Here is an 18888-nt window from a genome sequence, read left to right as displayed (position 1 = left end):
CATCTTCTTCCTTCATCTTTTAGACCAATATCGCTTATCAATGCTGATAGTAAGGTTTTTTCAAAGATTTTAGTATCTCGTATTTCGGGGGTAATTTCTACAATAGTATCGCCTCTGCAGCACGGCTTTATTCCATATCGGGATACCTCGGATCATGTTAGGCGAGTAATTACTTTAATGGACCGGGCCGAAGGGATGAGGTGTGATCTAGGCATTACCCTGTTGGATGCCGAGAAGGCATTCAACAGGGTAGCCTGGTCATATCTGTGGGAGATTCTAGCAATGAAAGGGTTTGGCCCACGGATTATCCTTGCCTTAAAATCTCTTAATGTATCTCCCACACCTTGCATAAAATTGGGCTCCAAAAAATCTCTTCCTTTTTCCATTTCTAGAGGTACTCGTCAGGGCTGTCCCTCTTCCTCACTTTTGTTTGCTCTTTACATAGATATATTTTTAAACAAACTGAATTCAGCATATGAAATACCTCCAGTTTCTGTGGCCAATATCAATCATAGAGCGCTTGCCTACGCTGATGATATTATAGTACTTACAAATAATATCTCTAAAGGCATTCAAATCACATCCCCTGTATCAGATATTCCAGCTATAAATTTTAACCCGGTTCTTCAAAACGCAAACTTTACACTTGAACGGATCGATCATCTTCATTTATCCTTATTTGGTCGGAACAACGTGTTAAAAATTATTATTCTTCCAAAATTTCTTTACATGTTTCGATCTATTCCTCTTGAGTTTCCCTTGATTTTCTTTAAACAACTGGAAAGATTGGTGTCCAGGTTTATCTGGGGCTATAAAATACATCGTAGGTCTTATAAAAAGATGATTTTACCAAAATCCAGGGAGGGGGGGGGGGGGGGGGGGGAATTCCTCACTTTTTGTTCTATTATGTTGCTTCTGTTTTACAGTTTATTTCTCCATTGATTATTGGGGGAAAAGCAAGGATTCCTCAGTCGCTCACCCTCAATATATGAACTTATAATGGGAGAGGAATGTCGCGGCTGTTTTCTTAAAAATATAGAACCAAGTTATTATAAACAAATTTAAATTTAACACGTTGAAAGCAGCCTTCGGGGTATGGAAGATAGTTAGGCATCAATTGGGAATTATGAAATTGTTGATTTATACACCTCTTTCTGCCTCTAAAATATTTCCATCCGTTTTTCATGATGCAGTCTTGTCTAGATGGCGAAACAAAGGAATTTACTATGTGAATGATATATGGCAGAATAGCCGGTTACTTACTTTTTTGGAGTTAACGGAGAGATATCATCTCTCAATGCAGGATTATTTTAAATATTTACAGATTCATAGTTTTTTTTGCTCTCTGTCGATGTCAGAAGTATCGGGCATTGTTAGGATTCCACTTATTGACAATCTATTTGTTAAAAAACAAATTGGTTATTATTACAGAATCCTTTTGGATACCTGTTTAGATGATTTAGCTGCTCATGCAGCTAGATGGGCTGAGAGGTTAGGTACCAAGGCTATATGCCTAGAAGAATCAATTGCTTTGGCTAATACGGTTCTGGTCACTGGTAGATCACGTACTCAGCATTATATGGCTGTGTATGATCTATATTACACGCCTTACAAAATTTCAAAATGGGGCGCGACGGCGGGAACAACATGTAATAGGTGTGGCTGTCAGGCTGCAGACTTGATACATATGTTCTTTGCCTGTCCGCGGTTAGCCCCCGTCTTTGAGGCAATACAGGCCTTTTTTAATATAGTGCTTGGGCCTTCACCTATTCTAACGGGGGAACTTGTCTTAATTGGCGTGAATTCAGATACGCTGCTAGAGGGAAAACAAGCTTTCCTATTTATATCTATGGCTTTAATCAGGGCTTGTATTACTCAAGAATGGATTAGCCCATCTCCTCCTTTATTTGAAGCGCGGAGAGCGCGTCTTTTAGCCTCTTATAACATAGAGGAAGCTATTTACAGAACAAAAGGCAGAAGGAAAAGGTGTTTTGGTAGGATAATTTGGGACCCTGTTCGGCAATGGATTCGGGGGGAGCTGGCATGAGTATCATAATCTGTAAATGTATTTTTTTGTACTGCTTCATGGCTATTTTTTATCCTTTTTGTTAATTTTCTTCCTTTGTATTTTGTACTGGTAATTCTGTAGTAATCCTGTACGCCTTGCAAAAGAAGTGCAAAATGATAATAAAATATATTTAAAAAAAAAACAAAACAAACAGTACATTTAAAAAAATGAATGACATTCCCAGGTTGTCAGCTTCAACCAGGTGAGAGTCTTCCATTTTGAAAAACTGACTGCTACCGCCATGTTCTCTTTTTTTTCTTTTTCACCTTACACACATTAATTTCCATCTTGTAACCACCTTCCTGCAGCAACATCTTTCCTACCACTTAAGACCTTGCCCATTTTCCATTAGGCTGCCTTCCTGTCCTCTGCTGCTTCTTCTTTTTGTAGTGATCCAGGTAGACGCATAAGACAAACTAGTGTAAACCATTTTAAAAGAAATCCTCTTTCTATTGCGTTGTGTTAAATTCTTAATATTACTATTTTTTTTAAATCCAAACATTATTTTCTATGTGATCCACGTTTCAATATTGCATTATTATTATTTTTTATGAAAATCGTTGACATTCATCAAAGTTTTTCAATATTTTAGCAATTTAACAAAATTGCAGTTCACTAGCTTGAGCTATTTTGGCTGTGAATGTTCACTTTAGTTTTACACCAGAATCAGGTATGACCCTTTTGCAATACAAGATGATAGTCTTTAAGGGCTGACTTTTACCAACAGTTACCGGCTTACCTATTATGAATATAAATGTCTTTGTTTCTGAAAGCTTCATTTTCACATCCTATGCCTGTTAGCACTTATCTTAAAAGGGATATGCTGCAATAGTCAGGTAGCAAAAACGATGTCCATTATACCTGGGAAGAAGTTGAGGTATTGTTGCTGTCATGGAGCACCCACAACACTATTTGCTTGGAAAAAACATATAGCCAACATTCAATCATGAGCTAGTGGTCAGAATAACAGCCTCACATAAAACCATAAAGTGTTAAATATGAAATGTTTCACCCTTTTCTGTAAGTACTGTAACTAATAAGCTTGGATCGAGATGGGTTGTATTGATTATAGTGGTATTTACTTTTGTGTATTCCTGTGCAGAGGACCTAATGGAAAAAACAGCAGAAAATAATGAGCAGCGGGAAGAAATCATACGTTTAAAGCAAGAGCACAGCACCTTTCAGTCTGAGCTGGGTTTTGCAGGTAAGCAATAATCCTACACTAACATGGAACCTGCACGAGAGGTGTGTTATCTTTTTCGCTTCCTGGCACAATGACACTGGAGTGCACGGCAACAAAACGCTTTAATATACTGCTGCGAATGTACAAAATGGATATAATTATTGATTGCATCTAATCGGACTTGCTGCAAGAAGCAGTATTGCTCTGTAAATGAGTTGGACCCTTGAGCTTGGGAGTAAAAGCACTGATATACCTCACTTTACAGACTGGACTGTCTCCAGGTGCTGACCTCTTTGTGACAGAAGCCCACGCTGTTAGGATATCATAGATCAGTTTGCGCCTACATTGGGAGCAGCTGTGCTTTGCCCACACAGACACCACTTTACACAACCTATTGTGTGAACTAGCTAGACGTTTAAAGTGATGAGTGGCCAACTTGCTCTTCTAGATTATAGACAATTAAAAATGAGGATGCTCAAATAAAAGGTGAACCTAATTCCATGTCTAAATTGGTCTATTTAAAGCCTGTCGAGAGTGTGACTAAAATGTGTACAAAGGTTGATAATATAGAAAATAGTGTTTAATTAGATCAGAGTACGTTAAAAACTTCCTGCAGGGTAACTGTGCAACAAGCATGATATATTCTACAGAAACAAAGTATTTTGAAACTTCATCCTGCTTACATTGATTTACAGCCTTGTCCTTCCAGAGGTACCAGACATGTTGCTGTGTTTTGGATTGTGCTCCGCAATCTTAGGATGAAGCATAGAGGACTTTAGAGTGGATGAAAATGCATGGAGATGTCACAAAAATTGAGTGTTTCTCATCCGTGTTATGCTTGGCGGTCAGCTGTCCAGATCAATGTGGGTTCAATTCTGTTCTCATAACTGGGCTTAATTATGTAGCCTTGAGGTCTTAATTTACCTTATTTTGAACACTTTATCTTTTGCACATTGATGCACCTATTCCTCCCTTTCCGGGGCACCTATGCAGAAATCCGTGTGATAAATGTGCTATGTTTGAACATGAGGCATAATATGTTCAATGTGAATAAATATTTTCAATACTCTTAAAAATGGGTTATAATTGATTTGTCAGGTGATGATGATGTCCATTTAATATTGCATTACCACTGGGACCACCCCCCTTATTTTACCGCAGGTGAGACAATAGTCTTGATTTCTTCTTGCTGTTCTTGGGTCCTCACCTCCCTCTGGCCCTACCGAAGTGCATGTGGTTGTGCCTGTGACTCTGCTGGCGGGTTCTCCCTTGGCTTCAGGCTGGCCTCTGGTGTCTAACACCTCAGCAGCATCGGTGCACACCCCATCCCGGCTCCCACTTTTGGATCCTGTTTCTGGTCTACCGAATCCAATATCTGCATCAGGCTCTTGTTAATGGGATGCAGATGAAGCCGACCATCTCAAACTCCCTTCCTCTGGTTTTTCCTACTGAGGACCATGGTTGTGGAAGTACTACGAAAGGTGTGGTGTGCCCTCCTCCAAATACCAATACACAGTATTACCCCATATACAATCTAGCTGGTTAGTTGACTTGGGTGACACCAGTGGCTTAGAATATTCGCTTGCCTCCTGTCTCCTCCTGGTTTGGCTACAGAGGCAAGTTCCACGCTGGCAGACATGCTCAATCGACTTTCGGTTTCCCTGGATTTGCACCTTCCTTTGTTGGGATTGTCAACAGACCCCCTAACTGGTGTTCTACACCCTACCCAGACTAATGTTGAGCCTCTACTACATTATAGTGACTGCCCTTTCGATCTCCTGTTGGGTGCTTGGGCTAAACATGAAACCGGACTCCCTCTGGATCGCTCTGTTTCTCACAGGCATCACCCAGCCCCAAAGGATCCCTCTGATCTACTTCCACATACCTCTACTAGAAGATTTTTGGGACCGGCTGCTTTAGCCATGAAAAGTATTGATCTTTTTCCCTCTGTCTCTCCAGAAAGGTAACCCAGGAAATTTGACACTTATGGTAGGCATATTTTCTCTTCTTCCAGTGCCACTCTGTGCTCTCTGAACACTTCTTGTGTGCGTGCCCGCTTCTCCCACGCCTTGTGGGACTCTGTGGAGCACCTTTTGCCCTCCCTTCCGGAGGAAGCCCGCAATGCTCTTGTTCCCTTGGTACAAGATGGACAGCAAGCAGCCACACTTAACATTCGCTGTTGTATGGATACTACAGATTCTATTGGCCTCTTCCATCGCTCTATGGCTGCATGCATGGTTGCGTACTTCCAGGTTTTCAGAGACTGCAAACTGCTTTGATATACCTTTTGATGGCCCCTCCCTTTTTGGTGCGCACATCAACTCCGCTTTATGTCAGTTCAGGAATAGTCATGGTGGTGCATAGTCTTAACTCTTTTTTTGTTGTACTAAGGTCATCAGGTACAGTTGTTTCCCCTTGTTTTGACTCTTTTTCACCTTCATAAGACCTGAGTTCTTCTCTCCCCTTTCACAAGGATATACCCGGTGTGGTGTTCCTGCTTTCTGCGGGTACTTTCTGTATCATTTATGCTGTCTGCAACAGGTTTAGTTTCCAGCCATCTGGAACTTATCTTACATTCCGGCCTCCTGGGAGTCTGTTCTTGACTTCTTTTGCCGCTTTAATTTTCCTGTTGAGTACTAACTCTGTGGCAGGTATTCGGTTTATATTGTGTGGTTGTTCCCCATTTCCAGGGACCTTATTTTGTATGCCTTGGAGGCATTTTTGTGAGCTACTTATGTACTTAGTACCCCTTATAGGGACTTCACCTTCTTCATTTCTCTGCCCTTATGTCGGTATGGGCTGTGCTAGTGCTGCTGGCAGATAACCTCTTTAGCTTGATTTGCATTCCTTTCCATCTTCCGCCCTTTTCGGTGTGGCCCTTCTCTTTGCCTTTTTTTATTCTATGGAATGTATGAGTTTCTTGTATTGTGTTCCTATTGGTTCAGCCCTAGGCTCCATAACTCCAGCCTTATCATGTTCCTGATACTGTTTGTCTCCAGCAGTCTGTTATTCTTGTGCCTGTTTTATACATTTCTGTCATCACTCCCGTGGGGTGGATGTTGTGTCTGCTGTTCTTTTCGGTCCTCTTCATCTGGGGCTCCAGTCCCCTTGCTTGTTTGGATCATTACTTGGTATCCTTATTTCACAAGAGACTTGGTTTCCCTTTGTTCCCCTGTAACTTTCCTCCCTCCACACCCGGCGTCGTGGCGTCACTTTTTCTATGGGGGAGGTAACATTCCCTTCCCCCCCCCCCTCCGCCCCCCCCCCCACCCCGCCAACAGTGGAGGGATTTAATTACTTTTCTTTTGGTTATATCCTATCTTTTCTCATGTTTCCTTGAAGCGTTGTTCAGGTTTCTTACCTGTTTCTCCTGCTTCCGTAAGTTTGACAATGTGTGCTTGTCATAATCGACTGTCTGTTGCCCCCTAGTTTTCGCCGTCCTCCGTTTCACCCTCGTGTTTTTTTCTCCTTCTTTTTAATGGTGGACCTTCCAAATTCTGTTTATTCTGCCTCTCCTGCTACTGCCTGCTGGCATCCTTCCTCAGTCGGTGGCGTTGGTTCCCGGATGGTTGCCCTTGTTTTCCTGTAGTGGGCGATGTCTTATGCTTCCTACTTCTGTGTAGCATTGTGATGCGGTTTCCTAGCTTGTCTTTCTGTCTCCACCTTGGTTACTATCGTAACCTCTTCTTTACGATGGTGGGATATATTCTCTCTGTTGGTTACCACTGTACTTTGAGTGTTCCTCATTCCCCCACTTTTCGTCCTCCCGCTCACTGGCGGAGGTCGTGGGTTACCTTCGGAGGAGGAAATATACTTTTGCTGAATGACTTGTGTCTCTATGGGAATTTCAATGTTTTTTTATATGCAGATTTCTCCTTGTGTACGTTTATATTTGGATGTCTCGGCATGTATATGGCTATCTCGTGAATGGATGTCTTGTAGAGGTCTTTTACTTCAGGTATATCCATGTGTATGTTGCACATATGGTCGTCTGGCCTTCTACACGGTGCACATCGTTGCGTTTTATCTACACCTTCTTGGTGTTCTAGTTAAACCTTCTTGGTTGCCCTCGTCTATTTCCTTCCTTCCTTTCAATGAGCGTCTTATTTTTCTAGTGATCTTCTGCATTCATTGTTCTCTCATGTCTTTTCTCTGTCATCTTTGATTGGAGGCCCCCTTTTTTCAAAATGGGCTTCTCAGGCTTGTTTCCATTATGATTGGTGGGCGTTTTTATACTTTGTATACTTTGTATGTGTTCGCTGCATCCGAGCTTGCTATGTATGCTCCATCCATTGGTTTTGAGCCTGGCCTCTATGGACTATTGTCCTTGGTCCCTTTTTATCCCCCGATCATGAGTTGCGTCCCTTTTTGGGGCATCCTCCTTTGCTGGTTCTATACCGTGTTTCTCACGGTCTTTTTACTTTCTACTCCCTACAGGCTTTTCATAGTCCTTCTTGGAGATCTGTCCTTCAGTGAACAGCTTGCTTCACCTATCATTTTTCTGATAGTTTGTTCCCATCTATCTTTTGGACTTTACCTCTTTGGGGATCTTTAGTGAAGTCGGTTTGCAGCCCCTCCTCCGGGGATTGTATTGCTTGGGTATCTGATTCTAAGATGAGGAATCTGCGGCTAGATGTTTCTATCAGATAGACAAGTTACTTACCTTCGGTAATGCCTTATCTGGTAGAGACCGAATCTAGCTACAGATTCCATATCGACCCACCCATCTTACCCGCTCTGCGAACTACCGGCCCTGTGGTCTCCTATATCCCCCTCTTTGCATTCTACTACGGTTCTTTCTATCTGTACTTGTTACAGGATTTTTCCCTTTTTGGCACACTGTGTCCTGAGGCTGCTTCTCTATGTGACTCTGTGTTGTTGGCGCGGAAAGGGTCATAAAGAAACTGACATTGGCGCATTGAGGACGGGCTTATGTGGACTCCGTTAGACGGAGACGATGCAGAGTCACTCGATGCCCTCTACCAATGCACAGGTACTGCTGAGAACATTTCTGGATCCAGTCTGGCACTTGGGGAGGATTCTAAGAGAAGGAATCTGCGGCTAGATCCTGTCTCTAACAGATAAGGCGTAACCGAAGGTAAGTAACTTGTCCATTATGTATTTAACATATTACATGATTTATTACTTTAGAAAGATTTGGAGCATCTAATTCTCAGTTTCCTTTTCATTGTTTACCTGAAACTGCAGATATGTCTGTCAATGTTTTGAGAAATGTATATTTTTTTGGGGGGGTGGGGGGAAATTATGTGCCATAATTTAAAATATGTAAACATGCAATTGCTACAGTTTTTTTATGAGTGCCAGGATGTTAGATATGCATTGTAAAATGTGCTTTGCTTTTGCAGTACATTTATAATATAGAGTAAGATTTAACAAGACTGAAAAATAAAGAGCAGTGAGGGACAGTGATTATAATTTATTCCTACAGGATTCTTTGCTTACAATGTTTATTTTCACACACTAGGGAGGATTCAGTTGTAGATGTGTTCATCAAAGATTGGCTTTCAAAGATGAGCTTATTAGTTGTGCTTAATAATCCTCTGAGAGCAACATTGTTATTATGAAAGAACCTTTTTGTCTTACCAGCACTGAAAGAAGAAATGCTGTTAACCATCCATTTATCTTTATTATTTGTTTAGGTAGGCTAATTGTCCTGCAAATAAAGTAAGCCATGTGAATTATGGCAAACAATTCATAGTGAAGTCCTTTTTTCTGTAAGATGCTAGCTTTGAAACCACTGACAAATATTCAATAAAACTCTTTACTCCTGCAATATACAATTTCATTATCCCAGGATGTGATGTCCTAATAGGGTGATGCTGCTTTTCCCTACCACTTCAATTCACTCTTGTGTTCAGGTGCCTGGACTCTCATTTCAGAATTTCTATCTACAATCTGTTTGAATATCAACAGGACCGCGTGTTCCTCTTGCAGAGGGGCTAAATTCCTCTTTTGTTTTTAAACTGGTCAGCCATGGGCATCTGGATTCACATTTTTATGAGGAAAAAAAACCTTATTGCAGGTTCCCAGATTAGGATCTTGAGCCCTACCTGGAAGACTGAAGTATTATGTTAGTGTTTAACTGTGCCCATTTTAGTACTGTCTAAACATTGCCATTCAAACTAGATCTCCATCAAGCCTGTGCCAGGCAAGATCATCAGACCTGGGACTGCACAAAAAGTAGCAGAACCTGCTGCATCCTCTTTACTCTCCCCACCCCCTGATGCTCTGTCTCTGCGCCTTAAGCTGCGGCCTGCAGTGACAGCAATCAGGTTAGTTCCTACTCATTGTCTTAAGGACTATGTGCCAGACATTGTCAGAGAGGTTGGGTTTTGTGTGTATCATATTGTCCATTGAAGAGGTATTAGCTTATAATTATGGCAACACTTTTTTCGGTTTACAAGCTTCTTCACTGTATACTATTCAGTTTCAAGAAGTCTTCCAGAGCTCACTCACTTTGTGATAGCCCTGAATGGCGGAAAGGGAGAGGTTACTTCCTGGAGAGTGTTCTTTTACAACAGGTTAGTATATTAGCCTCGAAATGAAGTGTACCTTATGGATGGAGATGCCCAACTACTTCAAAAATGACATTGGGCCGTTTGACACCTGCTCGTGAGTAGAAGGTTGTTTTTTGTTTTTTTAGTTGCCTTTATTGCATTTTTATCTTCAAACAGATTACAGTTGCATACATTACAACACTCAACAAGTTACACATTGCTTCATTAATATGCCAAGTTTTTTATGACAGTGCATCAATCAGTTATCAGATGCTCTCTGTAAGGCCACATTGTGGGGCTCTTGACGTACATAACTACAGTTATCGTCACAGAGCATTAAAAGTAGGGGACGATCCAGTTGCTGATAGTATCTGTAGCCCAATATGGGGATGTGATCTGGGGTACACCCTAGAAACCCTTTTCATTGTCTGTTATGTGCTAAAGAAGCAAGCTACCTCATGATTGCCGCTACACAAAAACTACAGTTGTTTGTTGTTTGCTAACCTCAAAAGTAGGCCTTGAAGTTGTACGAGTGTAATAGGTGCAAAAGGCCCCACTTACACTCTCCCTTCGGTGTTTGGTGCATTACATGTATACATGCATTATTTCCAAAACTCCTAAATAAATTGATGAACTAATAAGATTATTGAGTGAATTAAGGGCCAGATGTACAAACATTAGGAATACCAATTTCTTAATTGCGATTCCCTGTGAATCACAATTAGGAAATCGATATTCCTTATGTATGAAACAGATTGAGTTTAATTTAGAGATTCATCGTGGGTCACAAATTGACCTACCTCAAGAATATTAATGAGGTAGGTCGCAGTTTGCGACCCATTGGGGATCACAGCTATCACAGGCATGGTGGCCTACTGAGGTCAGACCACCATGTCTGTGATTGCTTTTTAATAAAGCAATCTTTTTTATTTTTATTGAATGCAGCTTGTTTTCCTTGAAGGAAAACGGGATGCGTTTAAAAATGTAAAAAAATGAAACCTTAAGGTTTTCATTTTTTTACGAAGAGGGAATGGTCTGTGGGACCATTGCTTTCTCTTAAAAAAATATTTGTTGGTCTTGGATATCTTCACGATTTTTGGACGGTATTCCGGCTATTCCATAAATTGGAGCAAATCCCTCCTGTTCATGGTGGCGGGTGAGCCCCCGATTCCGACGTGTGGGTGCCCACTGCAAATTTGTACCAAGGTTTACCTATCTGAGTATCTTCCTCTCTTCGTTATTCCCGCAACCTTCAGCCCCCCCTGCTTCAGCTGCGCAAAGACATTGCCAGGTGGAAGGCGCTCCCCCTCTCTCTGCTAGGTAAGGCTGCCCTTTTTAAGATGATGTCTCTGCCCCAATTCCTGTATGCCCTTCAGAATTCCATGGATCTGATACCCCCGTCCTATTTCCGAGAGGTCGAGAGCCTCCAACGGGATCTGCTGTGGAACGGTAAACCTTGCATCGCTCTCGGCAAGCTTTCCCTAAATTGGTATGACGGAGGCATCAGCCTCCCAGACATCGATTGTATTATTGGGCGTCCCATCTGTCCTCTATCAACCACTGCACCTGTGCTCAGCCATGTGACCAGGGATATAACATGGATAGGTGGCTCCTCTCTGGGGGGACCTTTAATAGAGCCCTTTATTCTAGGCCCCACCAACCATTCAGTACACGTTTGGCATGCAGCCACCAATCGCCTAGGCTGGAGACGGAATTTGACGCTCGCAACACCGTTATGGGATTCCGAGCAACTGGGTGACCTATGGAAGAGTAAGGGATTTAACAAATGGGATCTCATAGGTATTGCATGCATAGGGGATTTGTGGGATAAATCTGATATTAAGTCTTTTGCATCGTTACAGCAGCAATATAGCCTGGCCGAATCAGAGCGCTTCCGATACACACAGGTTCGACACGCGCTTCGCACACATTTACAGCCCGGGACCACGCTGCCGGAATCATCCCCACTGGAAGATAGGGTGCTGGATGGTCATCTCCCTGACAGCACCATCTCTCTGATATATAAAAAACTGGTCAATAACGTCCCGGATCCCCTCCTGGCTCTTCAAGAGAAGTGGACCAGGGATGGCATAGAAATGGATGATGAGGAATGGCAGGAGGCAGTCTCCTCTCCCAGGGTTGTAGCTATACCAGCTCGTTTCCGTCTCGTCCAATTAAAACTCCTTCACCGTGTCTATGTAACAGGGCCCCAACTAGTACGAATGGGAAGGGTGGAAGAGGGAGCCTGCAGGCGCGGATGTGGTCAGCTGGGGACTTTTTTTCACATACTTTGGGAATGTACGCAGATCCAACCCTACTGGCGTGATATTCACAACATTATCAATACTGTTCTGTCAGCGCAGCTCTGAGTGGAGGCCCGTAGGTGTCTCCTGAACATTTGGGAACCGACTGACTTGAATGTCTGCTTGACGCAGTGGGTGACTTTGGGGCTAATGCTAGCCAAGAGGAATATTGCCCAGCGATTGGGGGGGGCATCGGTTCCGCCCACGGCACAGGAATGGGAGAAAGACATGGATTGGGCAATGTTTAGAGAAAAGACTGTATATGTGTCACGTGGATGTCCCCAAAAATGGTCTCGTGTGTGGGGCTTGTGGAACTCCTATCGTGGAGATATTTGTCAGCCCCCTGTGACCCCTGCGTGTGGCGATCCCCCGTCGCCCTAGACCTTTCACCATGCACGATTGTATTTTGTATATTGCCTGCTGCACCGCTGATGCCTATTGATCTGCTCCTCCTGTGTTGTCATGCAACTGCTGAAGTTTGTTTTTGTTCATAAAAAATAATTACAAAAAAAAAGGAAAAGAAAAAATATTTGTTTTCCATTCTCAAAGGGGAAAGGGTCCCCTGGGAACCTCTTCCCATTTGCGAGTGGGTTACCACCTCCAAGGAGCAGGTAAAATATGAATGTTTTGTAACTCTAATTCAGTTGCTACACATTCAGTCATCCCATTTAGCAACCGATATTTGGAAGGGATGCCCAAAACGCACCCCTTCCAAATACCGAATTGCAAAAACAAATTGCGATATGGTAACATGTTACCGAATTACAATTTGTGTTTTGTACATATGTAAAAGCATTTTTGCTGTCGGACTTCTAAAATGCTTCTTACATATGTTCCTAAGCCTTTGATTAATTCTAATTGCTTAAGCCTCATACAGTCAACAAAAAGGTAACTTCCTGACCTACCACAGGTGTATTTATATAATGAAGCCTTCATTTTTTTAAATAATAGAATGAAGCTTATAAAACAATAATGCAGCTAGTGAAACACTAATTTTATGAATTACTTTTCAATTCTCCACCTAGGCTAGTTCATGTTATATCAGTGGACACTTGAGTTTTTGATTTTGTCTTAGTCAAGATGGTATATAAATATTTAGGCCACAGATTTGCTACTTCGCAGAGACTAGTTTGTGCAATATGCACTAAGTTGTATTTTCTAACCACTTTGTAGCTTGGTGAAGAGCTCTTGCTCTTTGGTCTACGTTGTTGTATTAAAAGCTTTGCAAAATTCATTTGTAATCACTGTGTATGTAAACTCTGATGCCAGAATTTTGTACCTTTTTAAAAAAAAAAAAAAAAAAAAACATAGCTGAGAGAGAGAAGCGGAAAGATCAACTTTTGGAATTGGCAAAGTCGAAGCATGAACGGATGGATACAGAGCTGTACAACCTGCGGCAGGTACGCTTTTGAGTCGTTAACTCTGGCAAATGAGCCACCCTTCTACACAACTACATAATGACCAAAGCACTCAACTTTGAGCTTGTGTATATTCATGTACTCTTCACTTTCTATGTTGTGCCACAGTTGGGTCATCCATTAACAATGAAAATGTCTGTACAATTTTTATGCACATAGCTGCATGCATTGTTTTGCTTCTTTTTTCCCTTTCTTTTTTCAGTCCTTGGTATGTTGTTGAAGGATCACAGAGTAGAATTTGTAACACCATGCATCAGTTTTGCATTGTTGAAAGTTCAGTGAGTTTTGATCATGTACCATTTACCCCAAAAAAGTACATAAATGTTAGACATGGGTTTACATGATGCAACCTAAGGGTTAATTTGCAATCCCAGAATATTTGCTAGCCATGCATTTAATTACATAACTGGAGGTAATAATGTAATATCCTGAGCCCTAGGCAATAGTATGTATTTTAGTGACATGAAACCTCACGCTATAGCATGACTTTTAGCTACAGAGAGCCAAAGCCTCTGGACCTTTTATCTACACAGAGCCACAGGCTATATTGTCTTCTCAGCTACGTAGAGCTGTAACGTGAATCATGCCCTGTAGACACATTGAGCCATAGTCTCCATCTTTTATTTCAGCTGCAACAAGATGTAGGTTAGACCAAATGTTTTAGCTACATATTATGGTAGGTTATATCTAACAAGTGTTTAAGCAAAAATGAAGCATAGACCTATCCAGATGTTCTAATTCAATAAGCATGAATTATATTTTGCTTCTTTATAGAAACGGTAAAGTTCAGTTTATTTCGACAAAAAACATTTATAACAGCACAGTTGTTCATAATAACTTCTAGTGATCTCTTTCATTCTTAAAAAACCCACTGGCAGAAGGTTGCCTCAAGGATTATAGCATCACTGTCACTGTTGTACAGAAAACCATCTAGAAGAAGTTCCAATATGCTTAAAAGAAATAATCAAACCTACCTACCCAACCCACCATCTCCACATGGCATTGTCAGAAGTAGAACATTTCATCCTCGAAAAAGGTGATTGATTATATCGTGGTGACAACACAAACTTTGAAGGTGCGGATGTAGAACCTACGGAAAGGAAATAGACCATAGTCTTTAGAAGCATTCACTTTTTATTATTAGTGTGGTGAGCTTTGTAGCTATTGTGTATGTTCAAAGTAGGAGATGGTGGTTAATGCAGACTTATTGGGAAGTATATAGTTGCGCTAAAGTCCAGGCTCCATGCCTGCTGAGAGAAGGGTGCTTGGATGGCAAAGTATCTAAAACCAATGTAGCCTAGTGATGTTTTTGGGTACTCTGATGGGGTTTGGGCTTATCAACAACTACAGGAGTAGCTAGAGATGGTTTATTGGGAGAAAGGAGGTGCGAAGGTGGCTGCTGATTTAAATGGCAGGATGAGCATTCTGTTGTGTCCTGTGATTTACTCTGCTTGATGTCTGAAGGAAGTGATTATGAAGGAGATAGATTGAATAGGGTGTGAGTGTTAAATTAATATGTTTTTGCCAGGGATTAGAATGAGTACTGTGGATGTTACAGATCAAAGCCTTTCAGGAGAATGTGAGATCAATACATATCTTGAGGGTGCTAAAAATATGTTGGTAGATAAAAAATAATGCCACATGTGAGTTTTAAAGAGAACAGTAAGTATGTCAGTCCAAGCCAGCCACTGTTGTCAGGTGATAATGTTGTGGTAGAATTTTCAGTGACTGATATGATTGTTTCTTCTGTCTTCAACACAAGGCAGTGCAGTACCTTTGGGTTACAAGTAGCGGAAACATTACTTACTTATTATTGTTTGAGGAATTGGTTAAAGCAAGTTATGGGTGGGAAGGAGAATAGTTTGGGATTGTTAGACGATGGGTAATAAGTTAACCTAAAGGAGGCAGCAATTTTGCTTACATAAATTGTGCTTCCTTGGTTTGTGCAGGAAGGGAATAAAAGGGAGTTCTAAGACAGAGTTCATCAGAGAGGGAGTGATGCTAGAGTGGTCTTACAGTGGATGCAAGAATAGCTTGCAGATAGCAGCATGGTGTTTGTTCTGAGAAGTTTGTATGAAGGGACAGAAATAGTGTATGGGTGGGCAGGAGGAGAGGGCACAGCATGTGAGATCAGTGATAGGTTTACAAATTTGATTTTAACATAGAAGGATGTGATGTCATAGGGTGGCAGTGTGTAGTTAATGACAGACTGAGGAGGTAAGCAGGAGAGATTTTTGTTCCATGAATAGTTGGCAGGGATCGGAAGCTTCGAAAAGAAATCAGTAATTGGAAGTTAAACAAACTGAACAATGCGCTGATTTTGTTAGTGATTGTATTGATTTCTTGCTCTGACCTGAGGGAATGCATTGCCTTAAGTTTTGAATGGTGGGCTTGGTCCAGGGTGGCAGTTAAAGTAGCGTTCAGGGCTAAAAAGGTGTCAAACTAGTGGCAGAACAAAGGGTCCTATTTATTAGGCACAAGGAGTACTTGAGGGGTAGGACAGGCGAGGCATCAATAGAAGCAAGTAACCAAGGCCCACATTCAAAAGTTCAAAATGGCAGGAATTGTTCATGGGTTCATATGCGCCCACATATTGGAGTGAGGCATGGATGTGGAGGATATGGTCAGAAGGAGAGGGACCAATCTGGTGGAAAAGCTAGATTCAGAAGGTGGTAATATTTGGGAGGGAAATAGAAGAATTTATAATAATTTCCATGGAGCAAGGCTGGTGGTGGTGCCATCATCGAGGAGAGCGCCAGGTGTCGCAAGAATCACGGGTCTGGCTCCAGGTTTTGGGTAGGGCATGGAAGTGTATAGGAAAAAATGAGTTAAGCTTGCTGGTAATAAATGTATTCTTGTTTACAGATGATCTGCCTTTGAAAAGGCAAGTAGTGTTCTTGGGGTGCATTTGAGACTGTACCATCCTATCCTGGTGCAGTGCTTGTCAGCGGTTAGTGTTGGTAGGCCTGCCTAGAGCTGGTTAAAGTCTTTCCTTGAGGGAAGGGAGCTAGAAATCTGGCTACTTCCAGTCACGTAATCTCGCAAAAGGCTGGCCTTAGGGTGCCAAAGGGCTCCTCGCTGAGCCCTATTTTGTTTAACATTTATGTGGCCCCTTTGGCTAATGTAATCAATCCTGTGGCTTGAAAACCATTTCATATGCAGGTGACACGCAATTGATCATCACTATAGATCCATCTGCATTGGATAATACTGGGTCTTTCAAATTCTGCATGCATGGCATAGTGCACTGGCTGTGCATTCACTTGCAATCCAATACAGAGAAAACTGAAATCTTCTTGTTCAGGCAGCAGAGTAAGCACTGGCTGAACGATTGCTGGCCTATTGATCTTCCTCTCCCTCCCTCCCCAACCACCCCCTTCCCCAGGCCTTCCTGCACGTTTAAAAACCTGGGTGTTAAATTGGATGCTGTCTTTTCATCACCAGATCTTAACCGTCGAATGTTTCGCTCTGCTTGATTCTATTAAAAATTACTATATCAAATCAATCAATAAACTTCAAGTGTTCCAGAACGTGGCAGCCTTCACCAAATGTGAACATATGTTCAAACATCTTGGCAATCTGCACTGGCTTCCTGTTGGGAAAAGGATCATTTTTAAAGCTCTTTCCATCATGCATTGGGCCTTTTATAAGCATGGACCACAGTATCTGACTAAGAGGATCACGAACCATCACCCCTTATGATTCCTTCGTTCTGCTCTGCCTTGCTGGTTTCTGTTCCTAGGTTTCATCACGCTAGAATGGGAGGCTGTTCCTTAACGGTTATCGCCAGCACTAAATGGAACCGGCTTCTTTATATCCTGTGCACCACTCATCACAAACTTTCTTTTAGGAACGCTTTAAAAACCTGCCCATTGTTTCCTCGCTGATTTGTCAGTTTTGTATCTTTTGCTTTTAGCACTGGGACACTCCTTTGAGTAGCTGTGCATGGTATAAATTGACTCATTCTTTCTTTTGATTTATACTCAGTAGTGCACAAGTTTGAGAGATGGAGAGATTGAGGATTGGACCTACAGGACGAAAATTGGTAGGAGCATGTTGGGCAGTTTGGCTTGAGGTGATTGGCATTACAACAATAGGGCATTAGAAGTGATGATGAAAGGAGAGGTTTGGCAGGTCATCTAGTACCAATCTTCCATTTTGTTTCAATGACATACCTGGTGCTTAATCATGGCACTAAATACTCTATCATCGAATTTCGCTGAATAAAAAGTGCGCTTGCTATCCACTTCTGGACATGCATCCGCAATGTTCTTGTTTATACTAGGGATTGGTGATATTGGCTTTAGAGGCTGCCCCTTTTTTTGTACATACTTTATTGGTGTTTTTCAATCTCATGCAGTGTTAGATATCATTGCATTTTTATATTACAATTTAGACCACAATGTCCGATAGAAGTATTTTTCTCGGGCAGTTTTGGTCTCAAAACATTAACTGTCGTGTACACAATACAATTTTCAACACTCATGCTGCTTGATACATATTTGTACAACATTTGTAACTTTCGATTGAAAAGGAACTATGAAACTCCCTCCCTGCCCGCCATACACGTGGTTACCTATGTCCCAGAAGGAGCATGAGTAATGTTGGTGGTGTTGTCTATACGCTCTAATGGAGGTATAGCCGGCAAGGATGTCCGGGGTGAATCCCCCTGGTGCCTAGGGAAGAAAAGAGTAGGTGAGGGGCATGTATGTGTGTTTTTCTAATCAGATGTGCATCTTTATAGAGGCTGTCCTTATATAATCAGTGGTACTATCCACAGCCATTGAGCAGGAAGTTTAGAATCCTCTTATACCTGTCCTTGCTGCCAATGTCTACTTGTAGTCGCTTTATCAATTTACATTATGAATGAGAACCGCCTGATATGCATTTAATTTTTTTAATTAAACCTGTTCAGTTAGAAATTATAGATTTAATCATTTTGCAACGTATTTGACCAAATAACATTGCATTTTCAGAATAAATACCCGCTTATAGATGTATGCAACATAACACCAGTTTCCCAAAATTCTGTTTATATAGATTTACTTGAAGCAGCAGCGTGACCTGCAGTTTCTCCACCTCAACTTTGAAAGCTCACAAGAACTTATGAAGAAACACGAGCAAGAAGTGCAAGTTATGAGGTACGTTTGACCTAAATTATTTCTGCAGAGATTTCAACAAACTGTATTTTAAAACAGTTGATTTAGTGTGGGGTTTGTTTATAAATGACCATTTTAAGAAAGTACCTCTTTTGACATGGTTAGCCCCCCCACTTTTTACCTGGTTTTGATGTGGTTTCGATTGCAGTGCACAGGGTTCCCGCCAGCCAGAACCCCCTGTGCCAGTGCTTCTTCCCTAAAACATATCCCCAATTAGTACTTCTGCCCCGCTGTAAGGC

General features: G+C 41.7%; 1 protein-coding gene across 5 annotated transcripts in view; it reads left to right on the top strand.

The window, feature by feature from the left end:
* The window catches only part of CCDC62 (coiled-coil domain containing 62), a 139341-nt gene that overhangs the window by 27203 nt on the left and 93250 nt on the right, over positions 1–18888 (top strand). For all 5 annotated transcript variants that reach the window (XM_085633602.1, XM_085633600.1, XM_085633601.1 and 2 more), the window contains exons 7-9: positions 3171–3272; positions 13384–13472; positions 18531–18631. In XM_085633602.1, the coding sequence (XP_085489728.1) occupies positions 3171–3272; positions 13384–13472; positions 18531–18631 (292 nt within the window). The remainder of the gene's footprint in view (positions 1–3170; positions 3273–13383; positions 13473–18530; positions 18632–18888) is intronic.

This window comes from Triturus cristatus, chromosome 11 (genome assembly GCF_964204655.1).
Source record: "Triturus cristatus chromosome 11, aTriCri1.1, whole genome shotgun sequence".
NCBI lineage: Eukaryota > Metazoa > Chordata > Amphibia > Caudata > Salamandridae > Triturus > Triturus cristatus.
This window is presented reverse-complemented; position numbering and strand designations above follow the sequence as displayed.